We start from the raw sequence: 14,191 nt of genomic DNA, 5'->3' as shown, positions 1-14,191 counted from the left end.
TGGCATGTACTTATTCTCAAAAACGATAGAAATTGCAATAATTATGCTATTAATAACAAAAAATAGGGGGAAAAAAAAATGAATCTCAGGGCCGTCGGTGACTTCCGATTGGCAGAAAAGCCAAAGAACAAGTCAAAGTGGTGGCCAGTGTTCCTTTTTGTTTTATTTGCAGAAGAAGAAGAAGACAAGTTAGACTCCTCGAGGTTGTTTGAAGTTCATGCCGACCGTTTGCTGCGTCACTTGAAGGTTGGACAGGCCGCCGAAGTCCTGAGCGGAAACAAGGACAGAAGCCAAAGCCACGTTAAGCGGGCCGGCGGGAGAAGCCGCGGAGTCCTGTGCGCCGGCGCCAGGGTCCGACAGGAAGAGCCAGTCCTGCAGACACGGGAAAGGCCGGCAGCCGCTTCCTCTCCCTGCACTATCGATGGCGAAGGCGACGGGCGCGCCGACGCCACTTTCGATGCAGGATGCCTCGCGAAGCGCTTTTTCTACTCACCAGCAGCTTGAGCATCTCCTTGGTGTCCGGGTCCACCTCGATCAGCTCCTGGTCCAGAGCCGACACCTGAAACACAAACGCGACGCTGACGTCGTCTCTTGTGGCCGTTCGGTCCGGCAAACGCAAATTTCGTCCGTTGGCGTCTAACTCGCCACCTCGTGATTTTTTTCACCTTTTATGGAGTTTGAACGCGACTTCGGACGCCAACACGTGCACGTTGCAAAGTGTTTGCAATGTGCGCGAGCGCCAGGGTCCGACCGGAAGCGGAGGTCCGGCGGACACGGGAAAGGCTCGCAACTTCCTCTTCCTGCACTATCAATGGCGAAGGCGACAGCACGCCGACGACACTTTCGATACAGGACGACAACGCCACACGATACTTAGCTTAGCACGCTAGCGTCGCGACGCCTGGGAAACGTGGCATTTTTGACAGTTTTTACAATACTTGTGCGCGATTGGTTGCTCAACACGTTTACATTGAAAAATGAGCTTGAAGACCACAAAACAAACTTGGAAGTGGAGTGGAAATGGGGTCCGTTTCAACCACAACTCTGCCTGCGACAAGGTCTCGGGGACTTTGGGGAAGCCCGAAAGGACGCGAGCAGAAAGTCGGAGGCAGCCGCCCGAAGCTTTGCTTGCCGAGCGACGACCGTTTGCAAAAACGTCATTTCTGCAAATCGGCAGTCAAAGAGCAAGAAGCTTCCGGAAGACGTGACGGCTTTTGCACGACAGGTTCGGACAAGCGCACTCCCCCCCCCCCCCTTTTTTTTTTTTTGCGCCGGACCTACCTCTGGCACGTAGTTGTCGCGCCTCTCGCGTTCCTCCTCCTGCAGCTTGATGGAGATTCCTCGCACGGGACCTCGCTGGATGCGCTTCATCAAGTGCGTCACGTAACTGAAAAAGACAAACAAATGGAGCGCTCCCTGAAAAGCAAGCAAGCGAAGCGGATCCGCAAAGCTCGTCGCCCGTGTCGGACGCGTCCGGGAAATTGATTTTTGGACAACCCGCCAGCGACTCACCCGGCGATCTTGTTGCGGAGTTTCTTGCTGGGAATGATGGCGATCTCCTCGCACACCCGCTTGTTGGTGTGGAAGTCGTTGCCCAGCCGGGTGTAGTACTTCTCGATTATCACCCGGGCCGCCTTCTTCACGGTCTTGGTCCTGACGCGCCCCTGAACGCACACGCGCGCACGTCATCCGGCTGCAAACTCACCCACCCACCGTAAGCGCTTCAAACAAAAAACACGGCACATGAAATCTTCAACACGGACAATCATTTCAAATGCACCCTTTTCAATTCATCTGTTCCTAGATTAACAAACAAATGACGGTGGAGACATTTTCTCATTTCAAAAGGATTCCGTTACTGGTTTGCTCAGCCACATTCGTCCGTCCCCCCCCCCCTCCCCCCTCCCCAAAAATATTATTTTCCAAACTCATAGCTGACACCGGCACATCTTCAAGGTCTTTTTGAAAAGCAAAACAATTACAAGTGCCAACATGGAGGACAACAGAAAGCGGTAAACATTTCCATTTGGACAACTTTGGAAGTTCAGCAAAGTCTCGCGCGAGAAAAATCAAACCACGTCGATTATGTGGATCGCTGATGGCTTCGCTGCCGCTCGTTTCCAACACACCAAATTGTCATTTTCCACGCGACAATTAAAAATAAATAGCTACTCAGAGTACTTGTTACAATTCTTTCTTTGACTACTATAACAAAGCAAGCTACGTGTTAGCGCTGGGCGGCTATAACAAGTGTTGGAAAGTTGCAAAAGCCGCGCATGCTGTCGCGTTAAACTTGATTTGAAATTTGGATCGAAAAGAGGCGACCGGGCGCTTCGTTCCACCTCCGCCGTTCGCGACAAGCGCCACAACGTCGCCATTTCAAACCATCCGCAGCTAATAACCCGAACATTACGTCGAAAAAACTGTACCAGGCCCCCAGACGCTCCGTCCGCGGCGATTTGAGACGGTTAGATGGCAGGATGACTTTGGATAGCTTAAAAAGAATCGTGGCAGACACCCACCATGTTGGCTCGGCCTGGTCGAAGAGGACCGCGTCACTTCCGGGGACGATTCTTCTCCGCGAACGGAAGCTGGCGCGGGAGGGCAGTTGCTGACTTGCGCCGCCTTCGGGTGGAGGCCGCAACGACAACTACTTCGAAATTAAGAAAAAGAAAAAGGAACCCCCCCCCACGCCTCGTTGTCACGTGACTGTCAAGATGGCTGCCACGCTGTCGAGCGAACATTTCGACAACTTGCAGCTTCTTCTCAAGGTTGAACTATATTGTTGTCATTTTATTTTCAATTGATTGTTTCTTGTGCTCGTGCGATTAGCTCGATAGCGGCGGTTAGCCAGTTTTAATATCATATAGATTCGAATACCGAGCTACGAAAATTATTGTTTCTTTAGCTGTCTCTATAGTTAGATTTCAAGAAACAAGTGAATGGTTGAGTGTAGTCTTAAGAATACATTTTTGCATGGAACTTGTTACGTGTGGAAAAAAAAATACATTAAATCTTCCAATGTTGTTATTTAGGCTGTGTTCGTGCGCATAATCAGTTCATCTAATGGCTAGGTTTCCAATTACGTCATCTTGTGTGTCAAGAGGTCAAAGAACACAGTGATATGATATGATATGATAGGTGAAGCGTCAAGTTTTTCTATCGTTAAATTATCCGATTGCTCTAAGGGTGGTGGTAGTAGTGACACACAAGATGGCGTAATTGGAAAGCTGTCCATTAAACGAGGCTAACTTGGATGTTATTGTCAGACGTGTTTATTCTAAATGACTAACTGGAGTTGCGCGCGTGTGTTTAGGCTCCGTCCAAAGACTTCGTGAAGGACGTTTTCGTGCAGAGTCGCCGAGGTCCGAGTCTTCGTCTGACTCGGGACGCCGCAGCCGCACTCGCCGTCCCCGAAGCTCAGGCTGCTCAGGCACTTTCCTGCACGCGCATCACATTTTTCCACTTCCACGCAAGTTCTGAGCCCCGCAGTATCCGGTCGGCGTCACGTGACGACAGATGCGTCCCGCCTCCGGAAAGAAAGCCAGAGAGTTGATTTGTCGTCGGCGATGGCTTCTTTTTGCCACATACAAAAAACGAGCCCAGCTGAATCGGAATCAGCTTCAACCTCTGTCCCAAAAATGGAATATCGCACGCCCGCCCGCGGACTCATATGTGCTTGACGCGTGGATTTCTTGAATTGGGCTTTTGACAGTTGTTGTTTTTTTTGTGCGCACGCACCTCAGCTGGTGGACTCGCTCCACGCGTTGTCCGCTCACGCCGTCTTCGGCGACCTGAGCTCGCCCGAGCAGGTGATCCAGCTTTTTCCCGACGGCTTCCACTCCAGCCTGAAGAACTTGCTCACCAAGATCCTGCTGGAGAACAGGTCGGGGACTCGGGCCGCGTCTCCTGACCCCTGACCTCGGCCGTCGCGCCGACGTCACTCTTGTGCTTGTGATGTGTTCCAGGGAGACGTGGAAAACGCAAGCAGTCAGGAGTCAGAGTGAGTCTGCGGATCGGGTCGGGATTTTGATGGTGGACCTCCTCCGGATGGTTCCCAAAATGTCCACTGGGGAAATCCCTTCGACGTGACCGGGAGGGGAGTCGGGACAGAGGAAAATGTTTTCAATTTTTTAGCACGGCTTCGTCGAGAGGGGCAGCGGAAACATCGCGACTGAACGCGACCGTCCACATTTGGCGACGGGTCACGACAAGTCCTGCGTGTCACGCCTTACCCTGATGCTCATGTTCTTCCTCTGGCGTTTTGCTTCTTTTTGTTTGTTAGCATAATGGCAAATGTTTTTATTTGCTTTTCGAGTAAACTTCAGCTTGGAAAGGCAGCAAACCTTTTTGAACAGTTGAGCTTCCAAACTGCCGCTTGACGGGAAACGAGCGCACAGCGCTCGTATGTCAAATTTGCTCGCAAGTCAAAGCAAGGAAACGGTCCCGATGACGACTCCAATCTTGAAAATTTGTCTTGCCGCGAGCGTGATTGGTGGGCCTGAATGAGGGGAAGGCATCGTCTGTCACTAATCACTAAAGATGTCATTTTCATACACTAGTTGTTGCTTTGTCCCCCTCGATTACGTTCAAGTCTGTCGGCGCCGTCGCCACCGCTGTACTTTTGTCTCGTTTTAGCGTCGCTCCCGCAGCTGACGTCCGTGGACTGGAGGGTGGACCTGGTGAGCAGCTCGGACGCGCTCGGCCGCATGTGCGTCCCCGCCTGTTTTGTCCGCTTCCAGGTGGGATCGCTTCACGCGCTCGCTCGCCCGAGTCCACGCGTGTATTTACCGTGCGGGCGTTTGCGATTGACAGACGGAGGATGCGTGCGCCTCAGATTCCGCTTCCGTGGCGACGGTGGAGCTGAGCAGGGAGTCTCTGGACACCCTGTTGGACGGGCTGGGCCGCGTCCGGGACCAGCTGTCTGCGGTCGCCGGCGAGTGATTGGTTTGGTTATGTCATAACTGGACGCTTGTCGCTAAGCGGACTTCGCGGTAACGGCCCAGACGGCTCCCCCCGCTCCCGCTCGGGTCTGAACAACAAAAACCCGACACAAACGCACACGCTGTTGATGAAACGAGGCTCTGTGTTAAAATACAAATTCCACATTTGTTCCATTCCTTCATATTAATAAAGTGCTTCTATAAGACAACTTGTTTGGAACGTATACGTGACGGTGGACCCGCAAGTATCCCGACAAACGTCGGCGGGTGACGTCAAGACCAAAAAGAAAGCAAACGTGGCCTCAAGCGAGCTAACTGAGAGAAGCTTCCCGTCAAGAGGCGCCGCGTTCCGTTGGCTGCTTTTTGCCCGACGACTCGGAATTCAACTTTCAACTTGGCTCGATATCTCGTTGCCCGTCAATTCCTTTTCCAGAAATATGCAGGTCATATTTGCAAAGTGATGAAGTCCACATCTTTTGAAAACCTTTTCAGAGGCTCGTCTGGCAATCACAACTTGACGATTAACGACTGTTGTCACGTTTCACTGGAAATGTGTTCAAAAGAGAAAAACACACCGCAAAAAGTTTGCCCGGAAGCGGAGGAACTCTTTAGCCGTCCGACGTCTCAGTTAGAATGCCCGACTGCAAAAAGTACATTGAAAAATGAAAATTCACTTTTCCGCCAACCGGGCTGTTTCAACGCCAACTTGACAGGAGAACAGCAAGTTGTCACAAAGAGACACACTGCATTAAAAATTAAAATCCACATTCAACCACGACACGCCCTTGCACGATTATGTCATGTAGCGTATGAATAAAGTCCTTCCATAAGGAGCTCATACCGGCTGGAGTACCGTCAGGCCGTCTACGTCCACTTGGACCGTGTGGACGCTGTAGTCTCCCAGACCCTAAAAAAACCACACACGACGCGGCGGGTCACCACGGGAACAAGCTGGCACCGCGGAAAGGTCGTCGTAGGTGACTGACCGGCGTGCGCGCGAGGACCTGAAGGACGGCGTCTTTCTGCGCCGGTCGGCGGGTGAGCAGGCAGAGGAAGCCGCCGCCGCCGGCGCCGGCCAGGCTCTGACCCAGGACCAGCGGGCCCAGCGCCTCCATCATCACGCGCACCGACGCCGGCTCGCAACCCGGCGCCATCCGCTTCTTGTGGCGCCAGGATCGATCCAGGCAGCGACCCAACGAAGTCAAGCAACCTGAACCAACCGGCAGAATGAGGCGAGTTACCGTACACGTTGTTTGGTTGCCAGTACGTCGTCGTGGCACCCCGTAAACGTCCTCATTCATGGGGGCGACGGATTGACATGGAAATGATAAAAATTGCAAACTTTCAGCTTTCGCGTGGGTGTTGAAGTCCGTACCAAGTGAACGGGGCGCGAATTAGAACTTATCCTTCGGTCTTTTTATAACTAACAGCAAATGTAATTTGAATCACATTTTTTTTTTTTTTTCCCCCCAATGCAAGATTGCAAGCCAACAGCGCCACAGACGGGCATTAACCACAATTCAACACCGGCCTCCTCCGAACGGGAATTTCAAAACTCATCGCGGCTGTCGCGCGTGCCGCCATCTTGGCTAGCGTCAGCGCTACTGTCTGTCCACTGCCTTGCCACATTCGTCAAAGGGGAAAAAGACATTCGGACGTTCGTTGACGCGGCTGACCGTCAAGACAGGCCCGTGCGCAGTCCTCGGCGTTGGACACCAGCCCTTGAAGGTTGCGAACCATCGCAGGAAGACGACTGTACCAGCTGCGCACCACATCCTGGGAAAACACACGCACACACGGGCACGCAATCGTCACTCCCAAAGTTCCGGCGGGTGCGTGCGTGCGTGCGTGCGTGCGTGGGACCTGCAGCAGGTTGCGGGCCAGTCTGGTCTTCCCGGTGTAGACCAGCAGGAGGCGCTGCTCCAGGGCCTCCGTGAAGCCGTCCGGGGGCCGCAGCCGTTCCACGGCCACCCGCAGCGGCAGACGCGCTCGGGACCGACCCACCTTGAGGCCGCCCTCCAGGCCCCCCACCTGGTCCTGCCAACCGCCCCCTGGCGAGAGGAGAAGGCGGCGCCGTGGGACGCCATCGCGTGTGACGGAAGACGGGCCGGGCCGTACCTGTGGTGAGGACTTGTTCCAGGTGCAGTACGGCGTGTACCAGCGCGTCGCCCGTGTACGATCGCCCCGTGGCCGCGTAGATCGCCGCCAGCAGCGCCCCCGCCAGAATGCTGCTGGTACCTGCGAGCCCAAGACGTCGCGCCGTGAAGCGAACGCTCGCCGCCGGCCTTCTCGCCGCCGAGGATCCCTCACCGAGTCCCGAGCCGGTGGGCAGCGCGGACCAGCCGTGGAGCTCCAGACCTCCGCTCCAGCGAGCCGTCAGCTGACGCCCCAAAGGATCTTGGGAGGATGGCGACGCCACGTCGGCGCACACGCACGCCGCCTTCAGCAGAGCACCTGACGACCCAATCGTAATCGTCGTCATCTTTCATCGCTTACGGCTTCAATCGACTTTGCAGTTGCGGCCTGAATCAAAGGTTTTTGACATTTTGACGTGCCATCGTCACAATTTGCCTTTACTATTCCGGTAATTCTGTCTTTTGTTGAAACTTTACAAACATTTACTATGCATGATGACATACTTTTAACCTCGCTCAGATGACTTCTGCAGTCACGTGTGGATTCATTTCCGATTCCGGGCTGTGGATTTTCTGTCCATTCTGTTTCGAGAAGCGTAGCGGTTGGATTGGGATTTAACTTGGTTGCAATAACGCGGTACCGACACGTGCGCCGTATGAAACCAATCACTTCTTTCGGCCTCGTGCAACTTCACGACGTGATAGCTTGGCTCTTTTTTCCCCATCCACTCCTCGCCGTCCCTCTTGTGATCACGGAAACGATACACGGATGAAGTGTGAGAAGAATTTGAGCTCATTCGCTAGCCCGTAGGTGCGATCAGCGGTGACGTCCCACGCGAAGAAAACGTTTGGCTCCGGAGCAAAATGGAGAGGCCCCGAGAAGCTCTTTTAAACACATAAGTCCCCTTTTCATCTAAATAATCCCTATACGTGCCCAGTTACCATGGTAACAAGCCGAGGATATGGTCACCGTGGCAATAAGGCGTCCGCGCTCTCACACGCGCCTCTTCACCGACAACAACAGAGGACATCAGGCACCCGGTTACCGTGGTAACAGGCCATCGACACACACAAACAAAGAGGTGACTTCACACATCACCATGGTAACCTGCACACGTCTCACACACGCAGACAGTTGGTGGCCGTGGCAGGAAGTGAGAAGGTACCGGGCGCGTTGGGCTGGCAGTAGTCCCTGAGGTGGTCCAGGGTCTCGCACAGCGTCTCGGTCACAATGGCAGAATCCTCCCCACCGCTGCGGCTGACCAACAGGAGGCGGGGCTCTTTTATGCGTCGCGCACGGGCGCCAATGGGCCGCCGGCCGTCAATCTTCACCGCCACGTTGGTCACGCAGCCGCCGTACTCGAAGGCCAAGGGCGGCGTGTCGCTCCAGCCGCCTGAAACGCAGTCGGCACATTTTGATCGTCGTCTCATTGACGCTTTGTGATATTTGTATGCAATTGAGCCACTAATCACCGGCAAGATCGATTCTGGCGGGACACTCCACTTCGTGCCACTGCTCAAGCGGGGGGAGTTGCCCCCGGCCAACGTCCGCAAACGTCTGCGATGACATCACAGCCCGGCGTAGCAGCACCTGGGCGGCGCCCTCGTAGTGGCGCGCCGCCCGCACCAGCAGGTCGGGCCTGTGGAGAGTGAGCAACTTTTAAGAGGGCGCTGGCGGATACGCTGGGGGGGGGGGGGGAAATCCCCAGCCGAGAGAAGCAGCCTCTCCGGCGTGTCCTCGGTGCTTCCGGGGGTCTATTCCTGGTGGGACGCAGCCGGAACCCCTCACGAGAGAGTTTTCCCGGGCGAGCCGCCTCATCCGACCCGACTCTTCTCGGCGTGTGGAGCCCCTCCCGGACGGCGGGACTTCTCACCGTACCTTTTCGGAAGAGCCCAGACGCCCTGGGGAGGAAAAGTGGACCCGCCTTCTTGTCCTTTCGGTCATGACTACGCGTGAGGTGAGCGTCGCGGGATGGACGAGGAAATGGCGAGCTTTGCCTTTCTCCTTTTGGCTCAGCTCTTTTTGCACCAGAGCAGCGCAGACGTTGCGCTCCATTCTTCCTTCCCTCACTTGCAGCTAAGACCTTGAGATCTTTTTTGCCGACCCGGAGAGGGCACTCTGCCCTTTTTGGACTGAGGACTACGGTCTCGGACTTCAAAACCTTCAAACTGCCGCCACTTTAGCACGCGAGACATTTAAAGAGCGCAACAACAACAGGGGGTCACACGTCCTCACCTGCTCAGCCAATGAGCTCGCTGCGCCGCCAGGGCCTCGACTCCGCCTTTCACGTCTCCCTTTTCCAACAGGAAGTAGGCGGCGCTCCAGTTCTCGTTGGCCGACGGACCGCTCCTGAGTCCGCCGCCCCCCTCGGCCTCGGCCCAGCACGTCAACACGTCGGCGATGCACGACAGGCAGCGGGCCGACACGCCCGTCTGGGCTTCCTCGCTGACTGGCGCTACGGCACACAAACATTTGTCACCAAAACCAACAGCGTGGACCGATACATTGCTCAAGGGACACACGGCGATCCGTTGCGACAAAGTCCACTGTCCGTTCTTGGAGGCGTGAGGTCAATCAAATTTGCGCTCAAAATCGGGCAAAATGTTTAGTACGGCTGGGACGTAGAACACAACAAGAATGTATTGGAAAATATTGCATTTTGGGGGAAAGTTTTTTGATTTAATCACTGAATCGGTCAACTTATTTCCTGGCCTTTGAAAGTCCGCATGTACTAACCGTTGACATCGCCGTCGTCACGTGACTGCTCACTGCGTGGCTCCTCCCCCTGCTCCCCTCCACTTCCTGCTGCGACTGACAGGTGACACTTTTCATCAGTAATTTTCTATCGATATTAAAAGTACAGACCGGAGGCTCACTGGTGTCCAGCAGGTCTAGCAGCGCCCCCTGCTGCCCGGCCAGGACGGCGGCCCTAAAGCTGGGTAGCACGCAGACGTCGCTTCGCCGCGTCAGAGCGTCTCTCGTCCGCTTCCTGCCCGCCAGGAACAGCAAGGTCTCCCTCCACCGGAGCTCCGCCTCCTGGTGCGTGAGCGCCAGGACCTCCTTCAGGGAAAGTCGCCACGCCTCCCGCCAATGCCGGACGCTGCCGGTTCCTCCCAGCAGCCAGGCCACGCCCCCCGCCACACCCACGCCACCGCCTCGGGGGCGCAGGGCGGGGAAGAGACGCGCCTCCAGCAGGGAGCCCCCTTCTCCCGGCGCCCACAGGTCCTCTGGCCTGATACACAACGACATCGCTTCCTGTAGCGCCCCCGGTGGCCGAAAAGCCGAGACGGAGGTCGTACCGGATGCCGGTCCTGCTGAAGATGACGCGCCAGGGCACGTTGAGGAAGGAGGCGCCTTCGGCGTCGCAACTCAGCTGAGGACAAACGTCGTCGCGTCATTTGGGACGTGAGCGGGTGCACATGGCGTAAACAGAAATCATGAAATGAAATGAAAACACGCCAATCTGGGTTATTGGGGGACATGACAAATCAGGATAAGACACATGGGGGAGCGTGGGGGGGGGGGGGGCCCACAATGGTAAATTATTGACCCTGGTGCCACAAGACATCACAGGACAAGATGGGACATTGTAAGACCAAACGGGACACGGCAGGACACAAAACAAGGCGTAACGGGCCTACGGTGTAACGGTTCTACGTCTGAGTCCCTCCCCGCGTACCTCCAGGTCGTCCAGTCCTCCCATCGCAGTGTAGACCGTCAGCTTCAGGTCCCCCAGCTCGATCCGATGTCCCTGGACGATGAGGTCATCGCCCAGCACCAGCCGTCTGACGTCCGGGGACGTGGACGCCTCGAGGCCCGACAGCAAACAACCGGACGGGACGCGCAGGGGACCCTGGCGGACATTTGGCCATTTTGGAGCGCTGTTGCTACGGGAACATCCGCGCCCGTATTTTATGATCTCGACGAGTATCCCAGCCTGCGTTTTCAAACAACGCTCACTAGGTAAGGCAAACAGAGCAGGGCGGCACGGTGGGGCAGCGGTAGAGCGTTGGCCGCACAGTTCTGAGGAGCGGGGTTCAAACCCCGGCCCCACTAGTGCAGACTTTGCATGTTCTCCCCGTGCCTGCCTGCCAGTGAAATTATGAGTGTGTCTGTCTCCACGAGGCCTGCGAATGACTGGCGACCAGTCCAGGGCGTACCCCGCCTCCTGCCCGATGACAGCTGGGATAGGCTCCTCATGAGGATAAGCGGCTGAGAGAATGGACGGGTTTGATATGATTTTTCTCAGTTCCTCTTTCAATCTGTCAAAATCAAATTGCATCTTTTCGCTCAATCGCGACCACCCCAAAGTACAAGTGGGTGGTCGTCAAACCCACCCCAAAATGTGTTGAAAATTCTTTAGCATCGATTGATCAATTTCACCCGATCGCTCCTGTTCATTCCCATTCGCTAATGAATAAACAAATGCGACCGTAGTCGCCGTGTGCATTCCCGCACACCCGACGACCTCCTGACCTGCAGATGGCAGTGCTGCACCACAGCCCCGGTCGCCACGGTCACGATCCCCTCCAGAACGCTGTTGATGACCCGTGCTCCTGCGCTCACGGCGCCGGCCACCTGTACGGGTCGACACCGCGGGCCGCCGTCAGATCCTCCGAGGATCCAGCGGAAATCGAAGAGCTCACCTGGATGTGGGAGAGGGCGTGTCCTCGGGTGGGGTCGGAGGTCAGACGGAGGACGTGGCGCTTCCCGGACAGAGTCATGTAGTCGTAGCGACCGCCCGGGACGTACGCTGCGGACGGGAAGCGGGCCCGTGAAGGACGGAACCGGTACACTTGGCGCGGTGATGAGGACGCACCCAAGGTGAGGGGGGTCCCTCTCAGGATTCGCCGCAGCTCCATCCTGCCACGCCGCAACGTCGCCCCCTGCGGGCCGAATGCGGGGGCGCCGGAGCCCGCCGGGTCCTCCTCGCTCTCGTCGCGGCACAGACACTTGAGGACGTCCAGGAACAGAGACAGCTGCAGGAAGACAAATTATTCGTTCACAGTTTGTGCCGTTGGACAAAATCAAATCAATAATTGGTCACCCTGCTCCCAAGCTACAAAAAGAGTCTCAAATTTGGACAAATTAGTCATCAAATTCCACAGAAGAAATTCAACACCCTCAAAGTTACGTGTTAGCATCAAGAATAGCAGACTGAAAGTTGAAGCGCTTGCTCGAGATGCAAAAAGTCAAATTGTGTAAACTTCAGCTGGGAGAGGCGAGGCAGGAAACAGCTTGAACCCAATTTGCCAAAGTTGTGTGACGCTCGTATTTTGAATGAATAAAATCAAAAATTCCATCCACACTACGGCTCCAACTCGACAAACTCGAAAGTTACTCTTGTGTCAAAGCTTCGTTCAAGACTTTTATTTAGATCAAAATTTAGCACTGAAGCCATCTTGGTGTCGAGGAGCTACGCTGACGTGAGTTGAGGCGTTCCATTCGACCAAAGGGACAGGCAGTGTCGGGCAGCCCGACCGACGGCAGCGACGACGAGGACCTACCCGGAGGGGCGGCGCTCCGGAGTCCAGACCCAAATAGGTGCACCCGTCCAGAGGCGGCGTCACGTGCGTCTGGAGAAGTTTCTCGGCCGCCGAGCTGCTGAAGAACACCGGGCCCGACACCTGCGCACACGCACCGCTTGAATGCGCCGACGCTCACAACACACGGCTGTTTCTGCGTGGGCGTGACTCACCAGAGGCACTTTCCCATCATGCATCAGGGCCTGCCGAATCTGCTCGCGGCTCCCCTTGTAGATGATGTCCCGGATGTGACCCTGGAACACCAAAGCGACGTCAAGCCGCCGGGAGCGTCCGTCGCCACTCTGCGGACGTCCGCCGTCTTTCTTTGCTCTCACCGCTCGGTCGCTCAAGTAGACGCCGTGATCGGCGGCGTAGGACACGTCGCCGGGCAGCGCCACGGCGAGGACGCCCGAGAAGCCGTCCCACGACAAGGCTAACGCGCACACACGTGGAACACACGAGAAAATGCACACGCAAGTGTTGAGCGGCGTCCCTGCCGAAGCAAAAGAAGATTTTTGCCGTGTGCGACTTTCTGACCGAAGTTGTCGGGGATGCTGAACATCATGTCGGTGCTGCACACCCACACGCCGGGAGGGGAACCGGGACAAACCTGAGAGGACCAAGACCACAAGAGGAAGACGCAAGAAGTCACGCAAGCACGCACGCACGCACGCACCTGTTGCGTGAGGCAGCGGACGAGCGCATCCAAGCAGCAGACGGGGGCCTCGACCCCCAGCGCGGTGGCGGTGGCGGGATTCTCCGCGGGAAGCCACGAGAAGGCTCGGCTGCACGAACTCCACGGGAAGTCGCGACCCTGCGTGGGCACAGAAGAGTCGGGAAGCCTTCGTTCGGAGGGGGGGGGGGGGGTGCAAGAATGCAGAAGGACAAGCTGACCGTGTGGAGGATGAGGATGTGAGCTTCATCCAAAACGTCCGCCGTCACCACCTGCCGAAGCACAACAGGAAGTGGTCCCGGTCACATGACGGCGAGCGCGTCGGCGAGCGTGTCTGCGCTCACTGTGTGTCCGGCGCGGGCGCTCAGGTGCTCCGCTGCCACCAGGAGCGCGTTGAGCGTGGCCCCCCCGCTGCCCAGAGGTTCCTGGCGGTCCTGCACGGTCAGCAGCATCGTACCGGCACCCAGGCTTCCGCCCCGCTGACGCAGCTGCAACTCTGCAAACACAAACACGCGCTTGGGAGCCTTCCGGAATGGGTGACTCCCGCGACCCTTGTGAGGATAAGCGGCTTGGAAGGAAAACGGACGGGTGGAGCACAGCGTGTACTGCACCTCGGTGGAAGGCGTAGACGCTGTCCTTGTGCTGGCAGGTGAGGACCACCGCGCTCCAGGTGAAGGCGGACATGTCAACTTGGGATTTGAGCTTCTTCCTTCAAACTACAACTTTATGACTTTCTCCCTTCCAAACATTATTGAAGAAAAGGTGACGACCTTCCGGTTCTTATTGTGTTTGTTTTTTTTTTCCTTGTAGCTCGAACTCGACACCCTACGCCAGCTAGCTAGCCAGCTAGCTAGTTTGGGAGCCCGCCACGGAGGAAGTCGCCAACAGATTGGTACGTCCAACCAGTTTTTGCT

At 56.1% G+C, this 14,191-nt stretch overlaps 3 protein-coding genes and 2 non-coding genes across 6 annotated transcripts; 1 reads left to right on the top strand and 4 right to left on the bottom strand.

The window, feature by feature from the left end:
• Nucleotides 1-145: 145 nt before the first annotated feature.
• On the bottom strand, nucleotides 146-2,645 carry zgc:114188 (40S ribosomal protein S17-like). Its single transcript, XM_061840673.1, has 5 exons — nucleotides 2,523-2,645; nucleotides 1,513-1,664; nucleotides 1,282-1,387; nucleotides 494-559; nucleotides 146-267 (listed from the first exon to the last, which is right to left on the bottom strand). Exons 1-5 carry the CDS (start codon nucleotides 2,523-2,525, stop codon nucleotides 190-192), a joined length of 405 nt encoding a protein of 134 aa, XP_061696657.1. The 5' UTR covers nucleotides 2,526-2,645; the 3' UTR covers nucleotides 146-189.
• Nucleotides 335-465, bottom strand: LOC133512769 (small nucleolar RNA SNORA71). The gene has a single exon (XR_009798287.1). It is a non-coding gene; the product is annotated as a small nucleolar RNA SNORA71 (small nucleolar RNA).
• LOC133512767 (small nucleolar RNA SNORA71) lies at nucleotides 728-854 on the bottom strand. Its single transcript, XR_009798286.1, has one exon. It is a non-coding gene; the product is annotated as a small nucleolar RNA SNORA71 (small nucleolar RNA).
• Nucleotides 2,635-14,093, bottom strand: LOC133511736 (L-fucose kinase). 2 transcript variants are annotated; one of them, XM_061840605.1, is made up of 25 exons: nucleotides 13,889-14,093; nucleotides 13,622-13,773; nucleotides 13,499-13,549; nucleotides 13,281-13,418; nucleotides 13,142-13,214; nucleotides 12,940-13,037; nucleotides 12,778-12,858; nucleotides 12,587-12,706; nucleotides 11,899-12,058; nucleotides 11,726-11,832; nucleotides 11,556-11,657; nucleotides 10,759-10,932; nucleotides 10,379-10,452; nucleotides 9,956-10,311; nucleotides 9,816-9,890; nucleotides 9,315-9,534; nucleotides 8,552-8,718; nucleotides 8,245-8,472; nucleotides 7,254-7,397; nucleotides 7,062-7,181; nucleotides 6,807-6,994; nucleotides 6,620-6,719; nucleotides 5,930-6,153; nucleotides 5,785-5,850; nucleotides 2,635-2,653 (listed from the first exon to the last, which is right to left on the bottom strand). In XM_061840605.1, exons 1-25 carry the CDS (start codon nucleotides 13,959-13,961, stop codon nucleotides 2,651-2,653), a joined length of 3,294 nt encoding a protein of 1,097 aa, XP_061696589.1. In that variant the 5' UTR covers nucleotides 13,962-14,093; the 3' UTR covers nucleotides 2,635-2,650. The 2 variants fall into 2 exon arrangements, with proteins under 2 accessions (XP_061696589.1, XP_061696588.1); XM_061840604.1 differs by lacking the exon at nucleotides 2,635-2,653 and having other exon boundaries at nucleotides 5,711-5,850.
• Nucleotides 2,681-4,951, top strand: commd9 (COMM domain containing 9). The gene is made up of 6 exons (XM_061840675.1): nucleotides 2,681-2,771; nucleotides 3,317-3,433; nucleotides 3,747-3,886; nucleotides 3,969-4,003; nucleotides 4,639-4,742; nucleotides 4,816-4,951. Exons 1-6 carry the CDS (start codon nucleotides 2,718-2,720, stop codon nucleotides 4,942-4,944), a joined length of 579 nt encoding a protein of 192 aa, XP_061696659.1. The 5' UTR covers nucleotides 2,681-2,717; the 3' UTR covers nucleotides 4,945-4,951.
• Nucleotides 14,094-14,191: the final 98 nt, after the last annotated feature.

The sequence above is a fragment of the Syngnathoides biaculeatus genome, chromosome 14, assembly GCF_019802595.1.
Source record: "Syngnathoides biaculeatus isolate LvHL_M chromosome 14, ASM1980259v1, whole genome shotgun sequence".
Lineage (NCBI taxonomy): Eukaryota > Metazoa > Chordata > Actinopteri > Syngnathiformes > Syngnathidae > Syngnathoides > Syngnathoides biaculeatus.
Note: the sequence above shows the minus strand (reverse complement) of the source record. Positions and strands in the feature narration are given on the sequence as shown.